The sequence below is a fragment of the Nothobranchius furzeri genome, chromosome 7 (assembly GCF_043380555.1).
Source record: "Nothobranchius furzeri strain GRZ-AD chromosome 7, NfurGRZ-RIMD1, whole genome shotgun sequence".
Classification (NCBI taxonomy): Eukaryota; Metazoa; Chordata; class Actinopteri; order Cyprinodontiformes; family Nothobranchiidae; genus Nothobranchius; species Nothobranchius furzeri.
Genome location: NC_091747.1, coordinates 27273873 through 27301394, shown reverse-complemented (window position 1 = coordinate 27301394; position 27522 = coordinate 27273873). Strand labels below are relative to the sequence as shown.

Here is a 27522-nt window from a genome sequence, read left to right as displayed (position 1 = left end):
CAGGGATCAGAACTGGGCCAAGCTCTAGTCTCTCATTCTGAGGAGAAGGATCTTCTCTCCATCTTCATGTCTGAACCTCGGGTTGTCACCAACGTGATGCTGAGCAGGAACCGTGTCATCGGATCATAATGCTGGTTTGTGGTCTCCTGCTGCTCACCTGGACCCTGCTAGCCATGGTCCAGAGCCACAGCTGGACACCCTGCACAGGTAAATAGTTCTGAGAGGTCCAGGTGATGTAGTTGTGTTCTTCTGACCTGTCTCACCTGGTTCTTGTTGAGTTCCTGTTGGCTAGAGACTGCTCACCTGGTAGTTTTCTCTCAAAAGGGTCTCAGATTTATTTTTTCTCATTGGTGCTGTTCAGTTAGGAAAGTTCTGTTGTGCATGGTTCTGGTGCTCCTGAAGCCTGACAGAAGTCCAGATCCTTTTCCTACTGCTAAGAGTAAAAGCTGACAGTAATGGCTCAGAACCCACCCCGTTGTGTGTTTTCAGACATCTCGGCTGCTTTGTGTTTTAATGTTTTCACTCTTTGAAATGTGAGACCCGGTTCTGGACCCATGGTCTCCTCCCTTCATTCAGACTGATCAAACAGCAGCTTCAAGGGGAATTCCTGTTAGAACCAATCAGAACAAAGCTTCACACACCTCAGAGAAAGCCAAGACTGTCTGGTTCTAGGTCCAGGACCACTAATAGATTATTTAAGTCAGCAGCTGCGTTTCAGTGGATCTGAGGTCAAACTACGCTCTGGTTCAGGTGTTGATGTTCTAAATCTGATCTCTGATGTCTGCGGCCCGGTTTAGGTCCAGGTTTATTTTTAGAACCTGGCTGAAGATGCAAGTGATACACATCAACCCTATAAAGGCCTGACTGTAATCGGACCTGGTTTCAGTATAACTGATCCACATCAGTTCCTCCAGCTGGTTCCACTCCAGCTCCATGGAAATTTAACTTCCAAAGCCATCATCAGCAGATGTTAGTCCTGGCCCAGAACCAGCCTGAAAACCTTGTGATGTTTAAGTCCAGATGATTATGTTGATGAATTGTGGAGACAACATGGTTTGAGGTCCATCAGAATTGACAGATGTTCTGGTTCCTCCTCAGATCTGCTGCCTCTGGACCTGCTGTCCAGAGTCATGCCCCGATCAGGCCAAGCTCCACTCACAAAGGTAGGACCCAGATGAAAATGAAATGCACCAATTGGTCTCAAATTCTCTGATCAAGGTTATGTTCACGCAGGTGCAGATGGTTCAGTCTAGAGGATACAGAGGTGTCAGACTGACTGGCACTGCTCCAGCGGCTATGGGTTTCCCCGCCTCCCAGATCTTCTCCAGCTGTGATGATTTTCCTGCTGAGTTTTCATTGGTCACAACCATAAAACTTCAGAAACTTCGAAAAAAGGTGAACCCACCGAACCTCATGGAACAAGGTCCAATCCAGTCTAGTGTGGTCCCATCAGATGTTGGTTCAGCCTGTTCTGGTTTGTCCAGACCGATTCAGTTAATCCTGCTGCATTATCACCTGTACTGCTTCGTTTTCACACAGAACAAGACCTCACACACACACACACACACACACACACACACACACACACACACGCACACACACACACACACATGCACACTCACACACACACGTGCGAATACACACTCACACACACACGCGTGCGCGCGCACACACACACACACACACACACACTACACACACACACACACACACACACACAGCCTGAAGTGCAGAATACGGAATGCAGAATATCAGCAGGGGGACAGATTGAGACAGAATGTCATGCGTCTGTGACAGTGTGTGTCCTGTCACTGTGACCCGATTGATCATGCGCCCTGGGCTACTTGGACAAGGGAGATCTCTGTTTGGGTGACTGGTTAGTCTGCCGGACTTTCACCTTGGAGTCTGGGATCGAATCCCGATTGGACCTTTTTTTTCATATCCGCCACAGATCTCTCAGAAGAATTCACAACATTGACGGCTTCAGCAACGCTGTGCTACTTCGTGGATTTTCTCTTATTTGTTTTGCAAAAGTACTTCCTTTCATTTCTCCACCTCACCCACAAGTGCCTCAACTTCTGCTTGTGAAATAAGTCTGGTCTTGATGTAAAAGCAGAACATTCTGAGTCATCCAATTTTTTATGTCTTCAAGACAAGCCTGTAATCTAACTAATCGATTAGGTTCATCAGGGTTAATGGATAAATATAACTGAGTATCGTCAGCATAACAGTGAAAGTTTACCCCATGCTGTCTAATGATTTTACCAATTGGGAGCATATATAGTAAAAAGAATTGGTCCAAGTACTGAACCCTGTGGTACTCCACAAGTAACCCTGGAGTATGAAGATTTGTCATGTACATTTACAAATTGATATCTATTAGACAGGTAGGATTTAAACCAGCCTAGCGCTGTTCCTTTGATCCCTACAACATGTTCAAGTCTTTCTAAAAGAACATTGCGATCTACTGTATCAAAGGCAGCACTGAGATCTAACAAGACTAGAACAGACACAAGATTCTTATCTGAGGCCATGAGAATATAATTTGTAACTCTCACTAATGCAGTTTCAGTGCTGTGATTCTCTCTAAAACCAGACTGAAATTCCTCAAACAGAGCATTAGTGTTTAGAAGGAAGGTTAGATGTTGGTCTATAATTAATTTGGTCATCTAGATCCAGAGAAAGTTTTTTAAGAAGAGGTTCAATTACCTGCAGGCCGATCTGGTCCACTCTAACCTGTCCGCTTTCTGTCCTTTCCCAGACCAATGAGTACATCCTGTCTGTGGTGAAGGAGGGGTCTGATTCACTGTTGCTAGGGTTACGAATCTCTGAGAACCGGCTTCATCTCCTGACCAAGCCCCCTGAAGCTGGTGGGTGGAGTCGGATCAGTTTCAGAGACGTTGGACTGGATGACAACCGCTGGCACACTGTGGTCCTGGCTGTCTCAGGACATTATGCCACACTGACCATCGACTGTGGACTGCCTCTGGAACTGTAAGTCTCAGACCAGCTCAAATTGGTTCAGATTGGTTCAATACCAGCTTGGACAGGTTTAGACTAGTTCACTCTGGTCCCTAGATGAGTCAGCAGTATTTTAAACCTGTTTTAGTCAAGTCCAAAAACCTCATCTCATTTAGTGTAAGTTGGTTTTGTCGGTTTCCTCCCCTGTGAATGTGGACCCTAACCCTAGTCTTTATTATCTGGTCTGCCCAGTCCAGCTCACCAACATCCTGCTGTGACTCGGTCTGTTCAGGTCTTTCTGAGGTCAGATTGATCCGGTTCTGGTTGAGCAGTTGGGCAGTGCTGTCGAGATTAAGTAAAGTTAGAGATTAATTAATTCAGTTTCAGTTTTCAAGTAAGTTTATTTACATAGTGCTACATCACAGCAAGATGGAAGAAAACCAAAGGGTTCAAATGAAGACAATTGGACTTCATTTGAACCTGGATGACTGAGAACCTTCCCCAGCATAGAAGAAACCGTTTTTTTTTTTTTTGGTAGCGGCTCACAAGATTAAAAATCATGAGGTGCTTCACAAGAACAAAAAATAAAAAAATATTTTTAGAAGATCATAATGAAAAGTGGATGTAAAGGGAAATTCCATCCATTTGTGGCCGGCTAGGTCGAGTTGCAGGGGCAGCAGCCTAAGCAGGGAGGCCCAGCCGCTTGGGTCAGCTCCTCTGGGGGAATTCCAAGGCGTTCCCTGGCCAGGTGAGAGAAGTAGTCTCCAGTGAGTCCTGGATCTTTCTTAAGGTTTTCTCCCAGTTGGATGTGCTTGGAAAAACTCACCAGGGAGGCGTCTAAATGTGGAAGAGCAGCAGGTCTTCTCCAAACCCCTTGCTGATGACCAAGCTTCTCGCCCTATCTCTAAGGGAGAACCCAGCCACCCTGCTCATTTCAGCCGCTTGTATCCATGATCTCGTTCTTTCGGTCACTACCTAAAGCTCGTGACCATAGGTGAGGGTAAGAACTTAGATAAACCGGTAAATTGAGAACTTTGCATTACGGTTCATCTCTCTTTTCACAACGACAGACCGGAACAACGCCCGCATCACTGCAGATGCAGCACCAATCTGCCTATCGATCTCACACTCCAGCTTTCCCTCACCCGTGAACAAGACCCCGAGATACTTAAACTCCTCCACTTGAGGCAGGACCTCATTCCTGATCCGGAGAAGACATTTCACATTTTTTGACTCAAGACCATATGGTCTCAGATTTAGAGGGGTTGATTCTCATCCCAGCTGCTCCACACTCAGCTGCGAACTGCTCCAGAGAAAGCTGAAGATCATGTTCTGATGAAGCCAACAGGACCACATCATCTGCAAAAAGCAGAGACCTGATCCTCAGGCCACCAAAACAGATGCCTTCCACACCTTGGCTGTGCCTAGAAATCCTGTCCATAAAGCTTATGAATAGAATCGATGACAAAGGGCAGCTTTGGCGGAGTCCAACTCTCACTGGGAACGAGCCCGACTTACTGCCGGCAATGTGGGCCAAGCTCTGACACCGGTCATACAGGGACCTAACAGCCCATATCAGAGGGCCTGGTACCCCATACTCCCGGAGTAGCCCCCTACAGGACCCCCTGAGGGACGCGGTCAAACGCCTTCTCCTAATCCACAAAACACATGTAGACTGGTTGGGCAAATTCCCACACACCCTCCAGGATCCCCATAAGGGTCTAGAGCTGGTACAGTGTTCCACGACAAAGATGCAAACCACATTGCTCCTCCTGAATCTGAGGTTCAACAATCCGACGGACCCTCCTCTCCAGAACCCCTGAATAGACCTTACCAGGAAGGCTCAGGAGTGTGATCCCCCTGTAGTTGGAATACACCCTGCGCCCCCCCTTTTTAAATAAGGGGACCACCATCCCGGTCTGCCAGTCCAGTGGGACTGCCCCCGATGTCCACGCGATATTGCTGAGCCGCGTCAGCCAACACAGCCCCACAACATCCAGAGCCTTAAGGAACTCCGGGCGGATCTCATCCACCCCTGGAGCCTTGCCACAGAGGAGCTTTTTAACCACCTCAGTGACCTCAGCACCAGAGATTTGAGAGGCCAACCCAAAGTCCCCAGACTCCGCTTCCTCACTGGAAGACATGTCGGTGGGGTTGAGGAGGTCTTCGAAGTATTCTGCCCACTGATCCACAACATTCTGAGTAGAGGTCAGCAGCACACCGTCCCCACTATAGATAGTGTTGGTAGCGCACTGCTCCCCCCCCCCCCCCCCCCCCCACCCCCACCCCCACACACCCACCTAGCCACCACCCTGCCTGCCCCGGACCGTTTTGGAAGTTCTGTTGGAGGTGGGAATTGAAGCTCCTTCTGACAGGAGACTCTGCCAGACGTTCCCAGCAGACCCTCGCGATACGTTTGGGCCTGCCTGGTCTGACCGGCATCCTCCCCACCATCTGAGCCAACTCACCACCAGGTCGTGGTCAGTTGACAGCTCTGCCCCCCTCTTCACCCGAGTGTCCAAGACATGGGGCCGCAGGTCAGATGAAAAAACAACAAAGTCGATCATCGAGCTGCGGCCTAAGGTATCCAGGTGCCAAGAGCACATATGGACACCTTTATGTCTGAACATGGTGTTCATTATGGACAATCAATGACTGGCACAGAAGTCCAATAACAAAACACCACTCAAATTCAGATCAGGGAGGCCGTTCCTCCCAACCACACCACTCCATGTCTCACTGTCGTTGCCCACGTGAGCGTTGAAGTTCCCCAGCAGAACAAGGAAGTCGCCGGAAGGAGCGCTTCCCAGCACCCCCTCCGATGTCTCCAAAAAGGGTGGGTAGTCTGAACTGTAGTTTGATGCATAAGCACAGACCACAGTTAGAACCCGTCCCCCCACACGTAGGCGGAGGGAGGCTACCCTCTCACTCACTGGGGTAAACCCCAACGTACAGGCACCAAGATGGGGGGCAACTAGAATGCTCACCCCTGCTCAGCGCCTCTCAGTGGGAGCAACTCCAGAGTGGTAGAAAGCCCACCCCCTCTCAAGGAAACTGGTTCCAGAGCTAGAGCCATGTGTTGAGGTGAGTCTGACTATATCTAGTCGGAAACTCTCAACCTCACACACCAACTCAGGCTCCTTCCCCACCGGAGAGGTGACATCCCATGTGCCAAGAGCCAGCTTCTGTAGCCAAGGATCAGACCGCCAAGGTCTCCCGCCCTTGACTACCACCCGTCACACACTGCACCTGACCCCTTTGGCCCCTCCCACGAATGGTGAGCCCATGGGAAGGGGGACCCACGTTTCCTCTTCGGGCTGTGCCTGGCCGGGCTCCATGTGTGAAAGCCCAGCCACCAGGCGCTCGCCAACGTGCCCCACCTCCAGGCCTGGCTCCAGAGGAGGGCCCCGGTGACCCACGTCCGGGCGAGGGAACACGGTTTCCATTTATATAATTCGTCATAAGAGGTCTTTGGGCAACTGTTTGTCTGATCCCTCACCTAGGACCTGTTTGTCATGGGTGACCCTACCAGAGGCAGAAAGCCTCAGACAACTTAGCTCCTAGGATCATTGAGACACTCAAACCCATCCACCATGGTAAGGTGGCAGCCCAGGGAGAGGCTGATATGGTAAATGGCCTGTATTAGATATAGAGCCTTCTAGAGTCCTGGAACCCCCCAAGGTGCTTTACAACACAATCAGTCATTCACCCATTCACACACACATTCACGCGCTATAGGATAGGACTCTTTCTTCATCTTGACGGCATCCCTAACTGTCGGTGTCCACCATTGGGTTCGAGTATTGCCACCATGACAGGCGCTGACAACCTTGCAGCCGCGGTTCTGGTCGGCCGCCGTGACAATGGCAGCACGGAACATGGCCCTTTCGGACTCTGTCTCCTGATTCCTTCGCGACGTGTTTGAAATTCTGTCTGAGGTGGGAATTGAAGCTCCTTCTGACAGGAGACTCCACCAGATGTTCCCAGCAGTCCCTCACACTAAGTTTAGGCCTGACTGGCGTCTTCCCCACCATGACAGCCAACTCACCACCAGGTAGTGTTGAGTTCAGAGTCAGAATCCAAAGCTGAGTCGGAAGGGTTTTATTACCATATGTGCAGGAATAGCAACATTAGGAAATTGCTGTGGTACTTGTGCAAGAAAAACAAAAGTAAATGATAAGCAAAAATTAGAATTAAGAAATAAACAAAATGAAATGATAATGATCTGGGGAGTCCATGCTGCTGTTTTCACTGTAATGGGGTGAAAATTAATTTAAGATACCGGTACTTAAATTAATAGCAAAAGTTTATTTATTAAACAGAAGATTCAGTAAGATTCTTTTCATTCGATAAAAGGAAATGCAACCCTTTTCTGTGTTTCGTTTCAATAATGAGGCAAGTTTAAAAATGAAGAAATTTATTACTAACAATTTTTAAACTGAAAATTTGAAACGACAATTATAAAATGACAATTCATGGATGGCAATTCTAATGACAATTCTTTAACAGCTTTGATATTAAACTTGTTTAAAAGCAAATCTGTGTTGGATGGAGCTAAAAATGAGAATGATGAGTTTTGGATGCATGAATGAAGTTCTCAGAAGGTTTCTTTTCAAAGGGAATGAAGCGTTCTGGGTGAAACTGATGTTTTGCAGATAACTGAGTTATTTAGAGAAAAACAGCATCAAACGTCATCTATCGTGTTCTACCTCACCCAAACAGGGCCCCCTTTGTGGATCCGGGCATCAGGAGGATGGGTTTCATCCAAGCTTACACTTCGGCTGGTAGAGTAGACGCAAGTGTCCGATGGTCCGGTCCAGAGATGTCCTGGGTACACGGCTGTTTGAAGCGTTTGGCAGATGAACGTTCTCGTATTTAACTTAACTTCAGAAATCAAATGACTCTGGGAGAGTCTTTCGTTAGTTGGTTTGTTTTGTTTGTTCTTCATTCTTGTCGGCGTGACAGAACAGCAGCAGAGGTTCAGGGCAGCCGTCCCTGACTCCTCAGGATGATGTCTTGTTCAGAACTGGACGTGAAATCTGTGATGGTTAGTTTTACCAAACTCTCTCAGAACCACTCCCTCTCTCTCCGGAAGAAAGCTTGCTCATGCGTCAAAAACATGTGATGCAGTTATTGTTTATCTGAACTCTGTGTTAGCTGGATAAGGTGAACTTGACCTTGTTGCTCAACACATCTTTAGTCATTATAATTAATCATTATTATACCCAAAGCATAATAATCCATTTCATGTAATTAAGATACCTTTATAATGAACCACGTGATTATGTTGTAATGATTATATTAAACAGTAATAAAATCAATGTGTTTATTAATTATTATTTAATTATTATCATCGTGGCTTGAAGTGTCCTTCTGGGACGGAACAGCAGATATGGTGTTATGATCTTGAGCAGACATCGTGGCTCCTTGGGTTTAATCTGTGGATTCAAAGTACTGTTTGACCCAGCTCGACCCAGCTGGGCAAATGTGACCTTTGGCACAAATCAGAGAACCTTCATGCCGCTACATGACCGACGACTCATATAAAATCCTCCATTTTCACGTCTCGTCTCTCTAAGTCACCTGTCCTCACCTCACCTGTCCTTCCTCATAGAACGGAGGCCCGTATGCAGAAATAGTTAAAGGTTAGAAGTGAGGTTAACTTGATTAAAAACATAACTCACTATTCACTGATGTAATCGATGCATTGCTTTTTCTTCCCTGCCTTTGGGTCCAGCCTGATCTGGTTTGGGGTTTGTTCTGGATCAGGAGAACTGTTCTGTAACCTGGTTTCCTCTCTTCCAGTAAACTGGTCTGGTCCTTCCCCGGGACCTTGAGCACCCAAGGATCCTGGTTCTTTGTGGGCAGCAGGGGTCACTGGAGGGGTCGCTTCACTGTGAGTCTCTGATCAGAACCTGAATCAGATTCAGAACCCTCAAGTCTTCCTGCTGGTTCAGTCTGCTTTCTGTGTCCAGGGTCTGCTCCGTCAGCTGGTTCTGCTACCAGGTTCAGATGCCACGCCCAGATTGTGCCCAAACTTTGACCCCGGTCTGACTGAGCTGTCCATCCCACCGGTCCTGAAGTCAACCCCTTTGCAGTTGGACCTGCTCAGACCACTTTACCCGTACGGTGAGGAGAGCCTCTCACAGGAGTCCAAAGCTTTTGAAACTGTCAGTTTAGGAAGAATCAGAACAACTTTGTTCTGCTCACTGGAACCTGATCAGATCTCAGAGGAGTGCTCTTCTCTGAGTTTGGACCTGGTTCTGTGATTCTGTCTATGATCCAGGAACCTGAGCTACAGACCCTACAAGGACCAGGTCCTGCTGGTTCCAGTGAGACCATCCTCTCAGAACTCCTAGTTCTAGTTTGAGTCTTGGTCCTGGTACCCAGTAGAGTGGAAGCTTCCCACCAGTGGTGTGATTAATAATGTCTGTGGATGGGATCCTGACCCTGTTGAGGCATTCACCCCGGTGAGTTGCTGGTTCAGATCCAGGCTCCGTCCTTGTTAGTTGTTGTTTCCTTGAGCTCACTACCACCAAGGGGAAACTGTGACCGCCCAAAATGAATCCAAACTGGAAGTGACATAAACTGCAGTTCCCTCCTCCTCCACTTGGGGCTGGATCCAGAGAGGAGCATGTTTCCATTGACCAGATTAAAGGTTGGTTTATGCTTGACGCGTCCGCGAGGTCTGCACGGCTCCGCGCGGCGAAATTGCATCATTTTAACAACCACGCCCCTCCACCGCGCCTCCGCACGGCCCAAACTTTCCGCACCGCGCACCTAGGAAATTTTCTAACCACGCGGACGGTCGGACGCGGAAAAACATGGCGGTTCGGCAAGAACTAGTATGGCAGAGGTCCGTAAATACAGACATTTGTATGATTCAGCTCTCAGAGATCACCGTGATCAACATGTTGTTAATAATTCTTGGAGAGAAATAGCTCGCACTGTCGGAAAAGACGAGGATGCTGTTAAAAAATGCTGGAATGCCATGTTGTAAACAACAGTTTTTACTTCTACTATGGTGTAGTGTTGGATGCATGCTGTAGAGCTCCATGCTGCCCCCTACAGTTTGGGAGAATATTGTCTCACCTCAGAGACGAGCCACATGAACCATAAACGCTGCGAGTTGTGAAGCGCGTTCCATCCGTGAGCCGCACCACCAAGCGGAAAGTCAATGCGTCAAGCATAAACCAAGCTTTACTCATTCACTGCCAGCGTTTTTCAGCGTTTTCACTTTTTTAAGAGTCACAGAACGTTGCACGCTAGGATGATGTCGACGCCAAAACAACCAGAACAAAGCGGAGACTCGCCTCTTACATCAGGAAGAACCCGCGCGTTTCGAGCGTTATCCGTTCTTTCATAATCCGTTGTTGAATTGTGATCGGCAGTTCGCACCTCACTCTTTTACAGCAGCGGCCCAAAACGATCTCCTAACACATGGATTTCTGCTTCCTGGTCACGTGACGTGTGACGTATGTGGGTGAAGATCGGCCTTAGAGCTGGGATGTTTGTTCTCACGGTGTGGGGGCTCGTCCGACGCCCACACGGTAGAAAAAAATGCAAATGGCAGTGAATGAGTTTATGTGCAGATGAGCCATCAGCGCTAGCAGCTAGCCCTCATCCTCTGCATTATGTTAAAAGTGAGGGTGGCAGAGTGGCTCAGCCACAGTTTTCCGGCCCTCACATGAGCAGTCTGTGATCTTTACCGGCGTGCCTGCAGGGTGAAGACTTTAGAGTCCTCTGACTCAGACAGGTGCTGCTACAGGTGCAGGTTGTTTATCATCAGAGTTTAGCTGATTAAAGTTATGATGCTGGTCCATTCAGACTCAGGTGTACAAGAAGTTGTCTGCCCAGCCTCCCTAAACCTGGGCCAGGCTCAGAACCCTAACCTTCTCAGCTGTCTGCTGTTTCAGAGGCTGAGACCAGAATCACTATGGGGACATGTCCACCATGTTCAGCACCAGAAACGGGTCAGCTGTGGTTTAACGCTGAGAGGAGGAGCCTGTTTATGTGCGATGGGACGACCTGGAGGACACTGCTGCAGAGTGAGTCCAGGTGGAGTCGGACCAGAACCGAGTTGTAGTCTCAAATAGGACCACGGTCTGATCCTGGATCTGGACTCTGGTCTGGTCTTGGATCTGGACCAGGGTCTGGTTCTGAGCTTCTTAGACCACTGTTCTCCACTATTTGTGTTTTTGAATCTCCTGATCTGGTTGGATCTGCAGATCAAAAACGTCTGGACTATGTGGAGGACTACCAGGACCTCTATACCTGCTCAGAAACCTTTGACGTGGAGATATTCTCCATCCCGTCTGAGGGCCTCTTCATGGCTGCAGCCAACAGGTACCAAACTTTTTTGGACCTGAAATTCTGCCTCTCCCTGGTAACCACCGTGTCTTCTCTGGCAGAGCCTCTCGACCCGGATCGGGAATCTACCGCTGGAGAAACGAGTCGTTCCACCTGTACCAGAACATAAGCACACAGGAGGCCCGGGGCTGGAAGCACTTCACCATTGGTGACAAGGTGAATCAGACAGAACCAGGACCGGTCCAGATGGAAACTGGCTCAGCTCTCAGAACCTTAAACTTTGGGTCTGAATCAGGAACATTTCTTTTAAAACCCTCTGACCTCTAACCAGGTGTGTCATTTCCATCCACCAGGTTTTCCTCGTGGTGGCAGATGCAGGGGAGGTGGAGCCTGAGCTGTCAGTCATCTATCAGTGGAACCAGAGACGGAGGCGGTTCTTGCGGTACCAGATTCTGGAGACTCATGCTGCCCAGGACTGGGAGGCCTTCCAGATACATAACCACAGCTTCCTGGTGGTGGCCAATCACAGACGAGGTTAGTTGGGAGAAGTCAGGTAAAAAGTCTGGGGGTACCACCTGGACCTCTAGTGGCAAGGCTTTATTCTACAGCACATTTCATGCACAGAAGAGTCAGATAACAGAGAAAGAAGAAGAAAATATCATTTCTATAGCACCTCTCAAGATAAAAATCACGAGGCGCTTCACAAAAACAAAAAATATAAAAATTGTAAAAATAGAAAAAAAGCATTTTGAAAATGTTTAAAAATATATTTAAAATGAGCAAGAATAAGCAATTGCGATTTAAAAGATAAAATGTTAAGAAAGAGAGAGAGTGAACAGGAAAGAGGGAAATCAGTGGATCCTGATGATGGTGGAATAGGTGGGGAGAGCAGAATAAAGAGAGAGTGGTGAAGAGGGGTCATACAAAAGCCAGCTTGAACAAATGAGAAAGTTAAAGGTTGAGCAGCTCCAGTTCATGTATTCATTCAAAGGCTGATGAATACATGAAGGTTACTAGAGCTGGGGCACATCTGAGGTCATGAGGAAGCTGATTCCATCTGAGCAGCATAGTAGCTAAAAGCAGCTTCACCCTGTTTGGTTCTGACCCGGTTCTACCAGCTGACTGTTTCCTAAGGATCTCAGAACCCTGCTGGGTGTAGTTACAGGAAGGAGATCCAACATGTGTTTTGGCCCCATGCCAATGAGTGATTTATAAACTAGTAGTAATACTTTGAGATGGATTCTGAAGTTTACTGGTAACCAGGGTAGAGATCTAATAACAGGACTGATGTGTTCGGTTCTCCTGGTGCTCGTCAAGACTCTAGCAGCAGCATTCTGAATCAGCTGCAGTTGCTTCACAGCTTTTTTAGTAGTGCTGATGTTTCCAGATGTTGCCTGTAATCACATGAGTGAACTAATAACAAGCTACAGTGAGGTGAGGTTCTGCACTTCCTGTTCTGGATCAGAGGTTGTGGTGGTTCTGTGGTGATTCTGCTTGTGAGAAGCTTCAGCACCAGGCTGATTGATGTTCAGCTTTGTGGTTTTCAGCTGATGTTTGAAGCTCAGAGGGAGCTGGTACCTGCTGCTGCAGCCGTAACACTTCAAACATTCCTGTGAAGATCAAGCGCTCACTGATCACAGTTGTTGATCTTAGAGGAACCGAGCCAGGAGGACTGATCCAATCAGTTCAGAGCTGAGCAGCACTTGAGTTCACTTCTAGTCACCAGCAGTACCAGCTCAGTAGAACCCTGGCCTGTTTCTGAAGAACCCTGGCCTGTTCTAGTAGAACCCTGGCCTGTTCCAGAAGAACCCTGGCCTGTTCCAGAAGAACCCTGGCCTGTTCCAGAAGAACACTGGCCTGTTCTAGTAGAACCCTGGCCTGTTCCAGTAGAACCCTGACCTGTTCCAGAAGAACACTGGCCTGTTCTAGTAGAACCCTGGCCTGTTCCAGTAGAACCCTGGCCTGTTCCAGAAGAACCCTGGCCTGTTCCAGAAGAACCCTGGCCTGTTCTGGTAGAACCCTGGCCTGTTCTAGTAGAACCCTGGCCTGTTCCAGAAGAACCCTGGCCTGTTCCAGAAGAACACTGGCCTGTTCTAGTAGAACCCTGGCCTGTTCCAGTAGAACCCTGACCTGTTCCAGAAGAACACTGGCCTGTTCTAGTAGAACCCTGGCCTGTTCCAGTAGAACCCTGGCCTGTTCCAGAAGAACCCTGGCCTGTTCTGGTAGAACCCTGGCCTGTTCTAGTAGAACCCTGGCCTGTTCTAGTAGAACCCTGGCCTGTTCCAGTAGAACCCTGACCTGTTCTAGTAGAACCCTAACCTGTTCCAGAAGAACCCTGGCCTGTTCCAGAAGAACCCTAGCCTGTTCCAGAAGAACCCTGGCCTGTTCCAGAAGAACCCTGGCCTGTTCCAGAAGAACCCTGGCTGCTGCTGCCCTTTATTGAATAAAGCTCTGAGCTATTATGCTGCAAGACACATAATAGTTAACAATAATTGTCCTTGACAATATTGAAAACACACCAATGCCCTTTCCCACTAGAGCTACTTGTCTGGCCCAGTAGAACCAGTTACCAGTTCAGCTTGGTCACTGAGAACTTCCTGGTTTATGTGAAGGGGCGGGGCTTTTAACTATCCACCTGTCTGACTCACCTGATAAAATGTGCCCCTGCATTTTCTCAGCCAGAGACTCCAACCACAACATCCCCAGCGTGGTCTACAGGTGGAACTCAGACTCTCAGGTGAGCGTCCAACATGAGACCAAGTCTAACAGCTTCTCCTGTGGGCATGAACCCCACTCTTTGTCTGTCCTTAGCTCCTCCTTTTGTCTGTCCTCTTTTCCATTCTTGTGTTCATGTAGTCCTCATTATCCCATCTGTCTCCAGCTGTTTGAGGTGTACCAGACCTTGTCCACATCTGGAGCATATGACTGGGAGTTCTTCACCGTTGGACCATACCACTTCCTGGTAGTGGCCAACACCTTTGATGGACACACTACCACCATCAGCTCCACCATCTACCTCTGGCTGGACAGCCGCTTCCAGACCTTCCAGAACATTACGGTCAGTGTTTCCCCTATAGGTCCGGTCTAACATCTGGTTCTATGGACTTGGTGACTCAATGTTCCTAGGACCATTTCTGAGTTCCAGAGCCCTGCTTACATCCATAAATTCTCTTCCACTTATCCGGGGTTGGGTCACGGGGCAGCAGCCTAAGCCTAAAGGCCCAGACTTCCCTCTCCCCAGCCACTTGAGCCAGCTCCTCCGGGGAAATCCCAAGGCGTTCCCTGGCCAGGTGAGAGACGTAGTCCCTCCACCGTGCCCTGGGTCTTCCCTAGGGTCTCCTCATGGTTGGACTTGCTCGGAAAACCTCACCAGGGAGGCGTCCAGGATCTTGACCAGATGCCCGACCCACCTCAACTGGCTCCTCTCGACGTGGAGGAGCAGCGGGTCTACTCCGAGCCCCTCCCGGATGACTAAGCTTCTCACCCTATCTCTAAGGGAGAGCCCAGCCACCCTGCGGAGAAACCTCATTTCAGCCGCTTTTATCCACAATCTCATTCTTTTGGTCACTACCCAAAGCTTGTGACCAAAGGTGAGGGTAGGAACGTAGATCGACCGGTAAATCTAGAGCTTCACCTTCTGATTCAGCTCTCTCTTCACCACATAATGAAAATAGACGTTACAGAGGTCATTTCCTTTTTTTAATTCATTTCATGGAATCAGTCAAATACAATTTACATTAAAACAGTTCATTTTCACAAATAATCTTAAATGAAAAGGAGCAGAAAGATGCAAAAACTTCTATATAAATACTTATATATGGTTTTAAAAATATTAGTTACTTTTAAATTATAATTACTTTCTCTTTTTACAAATCTCTCTTGAATATTTATCGTTAGAACTCCTTCATGTGCTTTCTACATGTTTTAATCTAATTTGTCAAATTTCATTAGTTCTAGTTGTGAAAACATCCGTATGATCCCTAGATCCACTCCACTAATAACTCTCACCGCTCTTTTATGTGTGTGTTTCGCAGGAACGTCCCCATACTTCCATACAATATGTCATATACGGAAGAATTAACCAGTTAACAAGGTTCCACCATGTGGACACCCGTTAGACACAGAGACAGGTCCAGAAACGCCCACTCCCCTCTTAACCTGCTGGTCAGAACCTGGCTTTCCAGTGGATGTTTAAGCAGCACATAGTGTAGTAGGTGTGTGTGTGTGTGTGGGGGGGGGGGGGGGGGGGGGGGGGATTGGGGGTAAGGGTATGCTTTGGGTTGCACGTGGAGCATGAAAAATGCTTCATAAATAAAGTTTGGTTTTGTGTTATGACATGTTTTTGCTAGCACAGCTTGGTAGTTTAGGGGTGCTTTAGCACCCCTAGAGTCTGTTTTATTTCAACGTTGTAAAACCACACTGAAACTCCTCCTTGCTGTGTGTGTGTGTGTGTTTTCTACACATTGACACCTGATGAAACATCTCCTCGGCCTTCATTAGTGTCTACAGAAGTGGTTCGTCACTCAATCAAACTAATCAGCTGTGTTCATGATCTAAAACATGCTAGATGCAGACTGCAATGCTAGCATGCCAGCTAGTCACTTTACTGTTGACTACAAGTACTTACAAGATGATCGCTAGCTCTGAAGCTATTTGTCTGAGTCCTGTTTGACCCATTTTGTGGTCAGACGTCCTCGTTCTTCTTTAGCTTCAGCAGATAAATGTTTTCTTTGTCTCTTCTGAGGCTTCTCCATGCAAAACATGCTATAATAGATGCTAACCAGCTATAGCTCGTCTGTTCTGAGCCGTAAACATGGATTGCTGCAAAGCGTGACTTTGTGAGACTTCAGGGAAGCTGTCCGGGTACTCTGAAGTTGCAGTATTTTGCCCACATGGGCTTTTTAGCACATACTGGCTCAAGTAAATGTTTAAAAAAATATGAAAACGTTGCATAGTGTACCTTTAAGTAACTGGAAATCTGCACATTATTTTCATTTTTGAAAGTTTCCAGATGCCTCCTCTGTTGGCTGCAGATCTGTGAGTCAGTTTGGTTACCAACGCGTGTCTGTTTGGGGAGCAGAGTGGGAGGAGGTTCTGATGGGTTCTTGTGGAGAAATCCTAAAGTCATCAATAACTGAATCTGGCTTGCCGCTAATACTTCCCGGGATTCTGCCGGCTGCTGGTTGTGGCCCCCCGGGGCGATCCTCTGCGCCTCTCGAGGGGGGGCAGGGGCTTTTCTGGTTACAGTCTCCCTGGGGTTCCTGTGTTCTGGGGCAGCGCCTGGATCTCTGGGACTTGGAGCTCCCCCTGTCTCCTACACATCTTTGGGGGGCGGATCTGTGGCCCCTCACACTCTCTATTGGACGTACCTATAGAGAAACCTTACATATACAAGCACGTGTACACACACAGGTGCTCACATGGTGCTCATGGATGGACTTGGGCACGTTCAACACATGTCTTAAGGCTGTGGTTGGCACTAAATGCACTGTGGTTTATTATCGTGTGATTGTTCAGTTAAACAATGTTGATTTTATATTTCCTCATCAGGTTGACGCAGTGATAGCTTGCTCCTGTTGTATTGACGTGTTGTTTTTCTGCAGGTCTAGAAGCAGACTCTTGTTCGTCATTGGTTGTTTATTTTTAGGTCTTGTTTGAAACCCCTTTTTTTACTTGTTAGCTTTCCCCCAACACCACTGACTCAGGCTTTTGTGTTGTTACCTTTTGTTTTGTGTTGCTGGTACTTGTGTTTATGTGTTACTCTTATGCTATTTTTATTCTTTTGAAGCTGTTTTGATGTTCATCCGGGCTGCACAGTGGTTAGAGCTGTTGCCTTGCAGCAAGAAGGTCCTGGGTTCACTTCCCGGCCTGGGATCTTTCTGCATGGAGTTTGCATGTTCTCCCTGTGCATGCGTAGGTTCTCTCCGGGTACTCCGGCTTCCTCCCACCGTCCAAAAACATGACTGTTAGGTTAATTGGTCTGTCCAAATTGTCCTTAGGTGTGTGTGTGTGAGTGTGTGTGTGTGTGTGTGTGTGTGTGTGTGTGTGTGTGTGTGTGTGTGTGTGTGTGTGTGTGTGTGTGTGTGTGTGCGTGCGCGTGTGTGTGTGTGTGTGTTGCCCTGTGATGGACTGGCTCTCTGTCCAGGGTGTACCCGCCTGATTGCCCATTGACTGCTGGAGATATACCCCCCCCCCCCCCCCCCCCCCCGGCGACCCTACGTGGACAAAGCTGGTTCAGCCAATGGATGGATGGATGGATGATGTTCATCCATGTTTATATTTACTGTTCAGCACCCTGGGCTTGCGTTAAGGTGGTAGAAGGTGCTATACACATAAATCTGATTTGATGTTCTGATGTGCATTTCTTGTGAGGAGCAGGGACCTTTCAGTCTTGTCCCTTTGGACTGTCTCGAGCGTCTCCTCTGTCTTTCCTCAGACGGTTGGAGCCACAGACTGGGAGATGTTCCAGTTTGACGGCAGGTTCTTCCTTGCCGTGGCCAACAGTCAGCAGCTGTCCCGGCGCGGCCCCAGTCTCTACAGCATCAACTCCACCGTGTACGAGCTCAACACCTTCACACGGACCTTCATCAGGTTCCAGGACATCTTGACCCACAGGTGAGCTCATCTGCTCGCCACCAAAGGTATTTATAGTTAATCCTGAAGGTTTGGGTTCTCACATGGTTTAATGTATTATTCAGAATCAGTGTTCTGGCTGGTTACAGGCTGATCCAGGAAACTCAGCAGGACATTGGCGATGCTGAGGGGACTGTTTGTTGTTGTTGTTTATTTGTCCCGGTCGGGTCATGCCAAAGACCTTAACAATGGGACCCAACACCTCCCAGTTTGACACTCAGCTTTAAGGGGTTGGATTGGGGGTTTGAACCACCAAATTGTTCCTGAGTGCCGCTGCAGCTCCCCGTGGGGGTGGGCCTGATGTGGACGTGTACCTTCTCCAGTGTGATGAATTAATGCCTTTTTAACTTTGTCTTTGCTGTTGTTGGGCCCAGCGCTGTGGACTGGGAGTTCTTCACCCTCGGAGATGAGAAGTTCCTGGTTGTGGCTAATTCTCATGACGGCAGCTCGTACTCTCTGAACAGCATTGTGTACAGGTGTGCTACATTGGTTTGTACCTGTCCAGGTGTTGTGTCTGAGCCTGCGTAACCTGCGGCGTCTGTTTCAGGTGGCAGGGCTATGAGGGCTTTGTCCCCGTCCACAGTCTGCCCACGTTTGGCTGCAGGGACTGGGAACACTTTAGCACTGACCAGGGCTCCTTCCTGATATACTCCAGTGCCACCTCTAGACTCAGCAAGGTGTTCAGACTCAGAACATACTGAAGACTGGTCCGGACCAGACTACCACCACTTTCATATTCTGCTGGCATCATGGCTCTTAGGGCGGAGCCACAACTCAACCTGTATGCTTTTTACATCTGCAGACATTCAAAGAACTCTTTACTCATGAAGCCCTTTGTTAGTTTGATTTCAGTCCACAACACCTGATCCAGTCCAGAACACCCGATCCAGTCCACAACACCCGAATCAGTCCAGAACACACCTGCTGCAGGTGGGTTCTGGTCAAGTGAGCTGAGATCACAAGCTAAAGAAATGCTGATTACTTAGAAATATTAAAGCCCTCATCAGGTCCATCAATAAAACAAAATGTTTGATCTTAAAATGTTCAAACTGATCTCAATCAATTATTTTTAAAGAATTTTTAAATGAATCTTTTTTTTTTAGCATTTTTTAAATGTATTTACTCTTTATTTAACCAGGAAGGTCACACTGAGTTTAAAAACCTCATTTTCAAGGAAGTCCTGGCCAAGAGGCAGCAAAAGTTACAGAACTTTTCAGTTGCACAGACATGCACAAAGTTACAGAGGGCAGTTACAACACAGGGAATTCATAGTTATATAAATAATTTTAAGATAATTTAAGACTTTTTTATGTTACATTTAAATATTTCATTATTGTTTTGTAAAGATTGTCTTTGAAGCTTCACTAATAAACATATATGAATTTTAACAGGCGTCCTTCAGTCATTTATGATCCTAGAAGAGTTTCTAACTGAATGAGTTAAAATGTAATTAATTGTTTAGAAACTGACAGCAGCTTTTTATTTAGGAGAAATATCTGTAAACATGTTGACTTTGGTTAACGGGCTGTGAGCTCTTCCTGCCGCCAGATGGCGCTGTGGTAGCGGTGGGATGTATTCTGAGTCTGTGTGGAAGGTGATGCTCCCGGTTTGAACGCGACGGGACGACGGGACCTGACTAGAAGGATTCTTCCCGGTACCGGAGGTTATCTGTGAGCGACGAAGTAACGGCGGCGCAGCAGCGGCTACAGGTAGCGGGCATTGTGTTTGCGGTGTTAGCATACTAACATGCTTAGCTTTCAAACGGAGTTGTTGATTTGCTTTCGGTAGAAAGTTCCGTCATGGAAACGTTCCACATTTTAACGGAGGTTACAGAACAGTTCGGGTTCTAGTTCTGCTCGTTCGTTCTTTTTGGACCGTCAGCAGTTTCTTCTGTAGGATTAAACTCGAGCCGATTATGACTGAATGTAGCCGAGGCTTACCGTCACTGGGGTAAAGCCAGCCACTCGCCATGACGCTAAAGTGAGACCTCACTTGGTTTTGCTAGGCGCACGCGTTCACAGCTTTACGGTAAACGCTCGGGCCACTGTTTTTCAAAATAGAAGCCCAACTCAGAAATGTATTTTCTGACTGCTTGTATGAAAAAAGTTAAATGGAATGGAATTCAAATGTTACCAAATTATATCTATATCGCCATTTCAACCACTGTTTTTCAAAATAAAAGCTCATATCAGAAACTTAATTTCTGACTGATTGTTAAGAAAAAACATTAAATGGAATTCAAAAGTTACAAAATTATAGTTATTTTGCCATTTTAACCAGTTATTCAAAATAAAAGACCATCTCAGAAACGTATTTTCTGACTGATTATTTTTTAAAAACTTAAAAAATAGATTTCAAATGTTACTGAATTAAAGTTATATAGCAGATTTGTTCAGTTTTCCTAAATAAAAGCCCATATCAGAAACCTATTTTCTGACAGATTCAAACTAATACCTCTTTGAAAATGGTATTAAATCGTTCATTCCTCTACGTTAAAAAATGTGTTAAAAAACGTCCCTGTTATGCCATCATCTGGTGTGGATGGATGAGTACCAGACCACCTCCCGTTCATAAAAAAAGTTTAATCCAAAATGTGGAATTTCATTAAGCTTTTTGAAAGTGGTTATATATCATTCATTCCTCTACTTTGAAAAAAATGTTCAAAATAACTTCGCTGTTATGCCAGTATCTGGTGTGGACAGCTGTGTACTAGAACACCTATAGTTTATAAAACCAAAGTTTCATCCAAATCTGATTTGGAATTTCAAAATAAAACCTCTTTGAAAATTGTTATAAATCGTTCATACCTCTACTTTGAAAAAATGTTTTTTAAAAAAAAACTTCCCTGTTAAGCCAGTATCTAGTGTAGACAGATGAGTACTAGACCACCTCCCCTTCATAGAAAAAGTTTCATCCAAATCTGATGTGGAATTTCAAAATTAAAGCTCTTTGAAAATGGTTATAAATCATTCATTCCTGTATATTTAAAAAAAACTTCCCTGTTATGCCATCACCTGGTGTGGATGGATGAGTACTAGACCACCTCTGGATTATAAAACTTTTGGTTACTGTCATAACCCCTGTTCTCTGAGTAACATGAGTGAGATGTCTCACTATGGGATACGCCCCTCCGCGGATTCCTCAGAAGCACTTATCTCAATACGCCAATCCTGATTGGCCAGTGACTGTAACGTACGTGTCACCTGCTACTATAAGTAGCAAACGTCCCAACGCACGCACCATTCAAGATAAACACCTCTTCTCGCTTCGCCCAGCAAGAAGGGTTGTCTGGTGAGACATCTCACTCATGTTACTCAGAGAACCGGGGTTACGACAGTAACCTAAAGTTCTCTTTCTTAACATTCATTTCGATGTCTCACTATGGGATGTGGTAGGGCTGGGGGTAAACGATTATTTTTAAAACGATTATTCTGACGATTATTTTATCGAATAGTCGACTATTCTAATGACTATTTATACAATTAATCTAATGATTATTTTTCTATTGCACAGTTAATAAAAAACAAAAAATCTCTAATAAATTCCTCAAAAAAATTGATAAATTGTTACTGTAAGAGAATAAACACTACAGGCCTTCCATTTTGTATAACACTGCTTTTATTGTGTTGGTTGGTTACGTTCTGGTGACGTGTAGAACTTGGGAGTGCAGGCTGCTGCCTGAGAGGTGGTTGAAGATGGAGTGTCTCCATACTGCTTTGTTTTGGTCACTTATGAGCGTGAGGCGAGTGGTGTTACGACTCTTCCTGGGGAGTTTGGCTCGTGTGCAAAAAGGAAGGGACAATAACGGGATTTAAAAGTTAAAATGATGATCAGGTTTATTTACAACTACACAAAAACATAAATCTTTCCATCCACAGGTTGGGAATAATAAAACTAATTATGCCTGTGGGGAATTAAAACAAAAGTACAAATAAGTAGGGATGTCCCACTGGGCAAAGATTACTGGGTTCTGGACCAAAATAAGAATCTCCAAAGGTCCAACTCTAAAATGGGTGGTTAAACCAAACTCAAGGTGATATTTTAAATGAAACCAAAAACCCACGACACTCTAAATGTAATTAAAGGGTGATCTACGCCACAAAAAAAGATGAACTCTAAACCAAAACGTAACGGCTAATCCAAACGCAAGAAGCTGTTAGCGAAAATGTTAACAGTAGTTTTACCAAAGTTAAGTTCAAGTTACCAAGTTTAAATAAACCAAAAACACCCAGCAGCAAACAGGCCAGCACGGAGGAGAGACTGCTAGCACCAAAACAGCTCTCCTAATGTCTGAAAGAAGCTCCTCTATGAAGGGAGAAACTCTACCGGTGATTTTCTACATCTACGATAGAGTCGGAGCAGCGCATCTGACCCCGGAAGTTGTTGTCCGTTGCGGGGAGACAAAGGTGGGCAAAACAGGAAAGGAATCTAGTAGCGGACGGGCATTGTTCCAGGTCTTCGGTATTTGGCGGAGATTTTAGTGAAGGCGGAGAAGAGGGCGAACTAGAGGAAAAACAGGCAGATTCCTCCTCTATTTACAAACTGCTGGGGATGCAACAAGTGGGCGCGGTGCGTCGACTACCGGATCTGACATTGACAAATTTTTAGAATCGAGCCGTCAACGTCATCGAGGCTTCGCTACAGCTCTAGGATATGGAGACTCCTGTATTGCCAGACAGCTTATCCAGCGATCACCAACCTACAGAGGTACGACTTGGCCTGCTGAGGACCCCGCACCCAGAATCGTGTGGGTCATTGCAGGGATCGAAACGTCAAGCTTATAGAAGCGTGCAAATGCAAGTGGAGAAGCCCAACTTGCTGCAGCACAAATCTCCTGGACGGACAGCCCCCGAAAAAGGGCCCAAGAAGCTGACAGGCCCCTAGTAGAATGGGCCCTGAGCCCTACAAGTGCCTGAATGCCCTGACAGGAGTAAGCCAGTGAAATAGCCTCCACAATCCAGTGGGAAAGCCGCTGGTTTGTGACTGGTTTCCCCTTACGAGGCCCACCCCATGTCACAAAAAGCTGGTCCTCCAGCGAAGGTTCCCTGTCCGATTAACATACTCATTGAGCAAGCAAATCGGACACAGCTTGTGCAACCGCTCCTCCTCAGGAGAGGAGAAGGGCGGTGAGTAGAAAGCTGTGAGGAGAAAAGGAGCCCACTACCTAAGGCACAAAGGCAGGATTGGGCTTCAGGGACACCATCATGTCACCTGGTGCGAACTGGGTGCAGGATGGGAGCACAGAGAGAGCCTGTAAGTCAGTAACTCGCTTTGCAGATACCAAAGCCAGGAGTGGCACCACCTTAAAGTCCTTTTCAGATAGACATTCTGGAACATTTGTGGACAATTCAATCAGGATTTTAACCGGAACTGTGTTTTCAGACACACCACTTTTGTACTGGAACTTGTCCTTTCGGCTGCGTTCACACAGCAGGGAAAAGTTCCAGATGTTTGACGGCGGGGGGGATCGGACCCATGTTAAGAAGAAGAAGAAAATATCATTTCTATAGCGCCTCTCAAGATAAAAATCACGAGGCGCTTAAGCATAATTCTGCGCACACGAAGACGCATAAGAGACCTGGATGATGAAGCTCAATGGTTAAAGGAATCACTGAAGCGGTGTGAAGCGCTCCGTCACGCGTCTAGACGGTACCGTAGGAGGCGAGCTGCCGTGGTTCGCCGCATGCTACAGTAGCGGGCTATCTAGGTGCGCACAGCGTCCCCCGGTCCCCTCCTCCTCCCCCTCCTCCCTGTCCGGAACTTTACCTCACCAGTCTGAAGCAGCCACCCTGTCCGTAACAAGTCCGGACCTGTTACTAGGGGCTTCGTCCAGTTAAATTCCGGAACACGTTATCCGGATGTTTGTATTCAGACAGAAAGGTCTTACGGACAGAGTCCGGAACATTTCCGTTTTTCATGGCCTGTCTGAAGGGGGCTTTAGAGACAGGATCTTAAGGTCCAGGCTGTCCATAGGCTCAAATGGAGGCCCGGAGAGGGCCGACAGCACCAAGGACAGATCCCATGAGGGCACCAGGGGTCGAGACACAGGGAGAAGCCTGCGCACACCCCTCATGAAGCTACTCACCAGGGGGTGTTGACCTGCCAATGTCTTCCCAAAACCCAAGTGTCGGGCGGAAATGGCTGCTAGGTACACTTTAATGTTGGAGAAAGCCTTCTTCCCATCCAGCAAGTCTTGCAGGAAAGACAGAATGACATTCACAGGGCATTGGGAGGGTGAGACATCCCTGCCCTGACACCAGGCTTCAAACACCATCCATTTACAGTCAAATAGGGACCTAGTGGAGGGGGCCCTGGCATTCTGAATGGTTCGAATCACCGTCTGGGGCAGCTCTGCTGACCCTAACCCGCACCCCTCAGGGGCCAGGCCCACAGGGCCAGCCGTTCTGGATGAGGATGGAAGATTGAGCCTCCAGCTTGGGACACTAGGTCCCTGCGAAGCGGCAATTTCCAAGGTTGGCCTTCCAGTTCTTCTCATCTCCAACAACGATGAGTCAACCACAACGATGAGTCAACCTACAGAAATGAAGTGGAGAGACTAAAGAGGTGATGCCAAATTAACAACCTCCACCAAAACCAAAATTGGTAGTAGACTTCAGGAGGAAACGCTCTTCAGCACATCCAGCTGAACATCTCCTTTAAGCCCCATGAGATGTCTAAGCTGCAGCTGTTACACACCTGCTTAGACTCCATTAATACCTGGATGGTGGGAACTTTCTTCAGCTGAATGAAGATAAGACTGAGATCCTCATCTGTGCCCCAGACAAGCTGGTTCCCAAAGTCAGACACACTCTTTCACGTGTCTGAGCAGTGCCTCCCTGAATGTCTACAGGTGGTTCAGAATGCCTGTGCTCGGCTTCTGACCAAGTCCTCCAAACACACCCACATCACCCCGCTTCTCCTCCAGCTTCACTGGCTGCCAGTCAACTTCAGGGTTCATTTCAATATCCTGGTTCTGGTCTATAGGGCCTTACATGGACAAGCACCACCATACATTGGTGATCTTCTCAGTCCCTACACCCCCAGCAGATCCCTGAGGTCCAGTGGCCAAAGCCTACTGGTTGTGCAGCACCAAACTAAAGACCATGGGTGACAGATCATCTGCTGCTGTGGCCCCCAGACTCTGGACCTCTCCCCCTGAGCCTGAGATCAGTGATCTCAGTGGTGCAGGGTTTAGGAAATTGAGTGCTTTAAGAGCTCAATAAATATGTTACCTCTACTTATGACCAACAAGCTGTGATACTCTATTTAAATGTAGAATCTCAACTCTGCTTGGTCTTTACTGTATTTATCAGAAGATCTAGGATTCTTTCTTTATTAAGGAATTGTACACACTTCATTTTGATTCAGAAAACAGCCAGGCTTATAAAAGTAAGAATTTATTTTACCAACAATTAAAACATGACAAGTTAACTAAGCATTTACTGTGATGGATGGAACTATATGTGATGTATGAACCTAGATGTAAATGCAGTGTTACGCCAGGGACACACTCGCCCTTTCATGCGCAGCCCTCCATGGGTCGCTCCCAGTTCTCTGGTGCGAGCGACAGTGGTAAGGGCGCGAACCCAGTCCTCAGACGTCGTTCACGTGACCTCGAACATGCGCAAGAATGGCGCCGCCTTTGTCTCATGAGCAAATGGATATCGGACACCATTCATTGCGGTCACACACTCCATTTTCAGTCCGCTCCTCCTCCCTTCAACGGGATTGTGGAGACGACGTTCACGTCACAGGAACAATCTCAGGCCCTGGAGCTGGAGCTGCGGGAACTTTTGTCCAAGGACGCCATTTCCCAAGTCCCTCGCGGACAAGAGCTCTCAGGCTTCTACTCCCGCTACTTCGTAGTACCGAAGAAGTCGGGAGGAATGAGACCAATTCTCGACCTTTCCCTGTTCAACTGCTCCATAGCAGTGATGCATTTCCGCATTTTAACATTGAGGCAAGTCCTAGAATACGTACGCTCCCGGGACTGGTTCACGTCAATAGACCTGAAAGACGCATACTTCCACATCCCAGTAATTCCCAAACATCGGAAGTTCCTGCACTTTTTATTCAAGGGAGTTCAATACCAGTTCAATCGTCTCCCTTTCGGCTACTCACTAGCCCCGCGCACCTTCTCCAAATGTCTGGAGACCGCTCTGCAGCCATTGCGCACAGCTGGAATGAGGGTTTTATTTTACCTGGACGATTTGCTCCTATGCACCCGGTCCAAGGACGAGGCGTCAGAGCAAACCAGGAAGTTAATAGAGCATCTGTCAACCCTGGGGTTTTCCATAAACTGGGAAAAGAGCTCCATCCTTCCATCCCAGTCAATTGTGTTTCTCGGAGTGGAGCTGAACGCCTTCCTAATAAGAGCACGTTTGTCTCCGGTGAGAGCGGCAGATCTCACCACGGTGATCTCCCGCGTGCAACCCCGCAAGATCGTGAGAGCTCTGTTAGTCGTAAAACTTCTGGGCATGATGGCTGCAGCCCACGCTGTGGTGCCATTAGGTTTACTGCACACGAGACGCCTACAGCGTTGGTTCATCTGCCTCCGGGTACACCCGATACGTCAGAAGAGACGTATGTTGAGGGTTCCCCCTTCAGTGGGCGGGGACCTCGCTCACTGGGGGAATCCCTGCATCCTCTCACAAGGGGTTCCCATCGGACGTCCTACGTCACACGTATCTGTGTTTACGGATGCGTCACTGTTGGGATGGGGGGGCACGTGCTTGTCCCATACGGTGGCAGATCGCTGGCCCTCCCACACGCACGAGCACATAAATGTGTTTGAGCTTCTCGAGGGCCGTCATGTCGAAGTTCACACAGACAACCAGGTGGCGGCAGCCTACATAAATCGCCAAGGGGGAGTTCGATCCCTCCCACTATTGCGCATAGCCACGGATTTACTGTGTTGGGCACATGTCCACCTGCTGTCCATCAAAGCCACCTACATTCCGGGGGTCCTGAACGTGGCAGCAGACATCCTGTCGAGAGGGGGATCCCGCGACTCCGACTGGCGTCTGCATCCCACACTGATATCACAGATCTGGATCAAGTTCGGGGAACCCTCTGTGGATCTGTTCGCGGCTCGCGAAAACGCTCTGTGTCACCTATGGTTTTCCCTGAGTCCCCGGGACCACCCCCCACTCGGAACGGACGCCTTCTCATGCCAGCCCTGGCCTCAGACGCTCCTGTATGTGTTTCCGCCAGTCCCACTGATTCACCGTCTTCTGGACCGAGTTCGGTCGGAACAGCTCTCGGTAATTCTCGTAGCTCCCAGACGATTGTCCGCGTCATGGTTTCCAGACCTGCAAGCGCTAGTGTCCGGCTCCCCGTGGAGGCTTCCATGGAGGGCGGACGCCCTTCTCCAGGCGGATGGGATAATCAAACATCCTCTGGAAATAGGCCAACGGCTGTGGGTCTGGCCGCTGAGCGGTCACGCTTAGAGGCTTCTGGGCTGCCGCATGATGTGGTCGCCACGATTCAGAGTGTGCGGGTGCCTTCTACCGTCACATATTATGCTGCTAAATGGGCAGCTTTCCAGAAATGGTGCACAGAGCAGAATGTTCAAGCGCTCTCCTGCCAGCTGGCGGATGTTCTATCGTTTTTTCAGAT

General features: G+C 47.7%; 2 protein-coding genes across 5 annotated transcripts in view; both read left to right on the top strand.

The window, feature by feature from the left end:
* The first annotated feature begins 4 nt into the window (after positions 1 to 4).
* LOC107395141 (thrombospondin-type laminin G domain and EAR repeat-containing protein) lies at positions 5 to 18828 on the top strand. The gene is made up of 15 exons (XM_015974438.3): positions 5 to 207; positions 1099 to 1163; positions 1234 to 1395; positions 2762 to 2994; positions 8767 to 8857; positions 8937 to 9090; positions 10878 to 11009; positions 11190 to 11307; positions 11373 to 11487; positions 11625 to 11805; positions 13950 to 14008; positions 14153 to 14329; positions 17708 to 17886; positions 18279 to 18380; positions 18452 to 18828. Exons 1-15 carry the CDS (start codon positions 129 to 131, stop codon positions 18603 to 18605), a joined length of 2001 nt encoding a protein of 666 aa, XP_015829924.3. The 5' UTR covers positions 5 to 128; the 3' UTR covers positions 18606 to 18828.
* Positions 18829 to 19476: 648 nt separating this feature from the next.
* Positions 19477 to 27522, top strand: part of LOC107372883 (trichohyalin) — a 99453-nt gene continuing 91407 nt past the window's right edge. For all 4 annotated transcript variants that reach the window (XM_070552983.1, XM_070552985.1, XM_070552984.1 and 1 more), the window contains exon 1: positions 19477 to 19613. The gene's annotated coding sequence lies outside the window, so the exon portion shown is untranslated. The remainder of the gene's footprint in view (positions 19614 to 27522) is intronic.

Bases quoted from the DNA above. Each gene is read 5' to 3' on its own strand.
- LOC107395141 (XM_015974438.3), top strand. From the start codon at position 129: ATGCTGGTTTGTGGTCTCCTGCTGCTCACCTGGACCCTGCTAGCCATG. The intron at 11,010-11,189 runs GTGAGTCCAGGT...TTGGATCTGCAG, and splicing joins CTGGAGGACACTGCTGCAGA to ATCAAAAACGTCTGGACTAT. The intron at 18,381-18,451 runs GTGTGCTACATT...CGTCTGTTTCAG, and splicing joins CTGAACAGCATTGTGTACAG to GTGGCAGGGCTATGAGGGCT.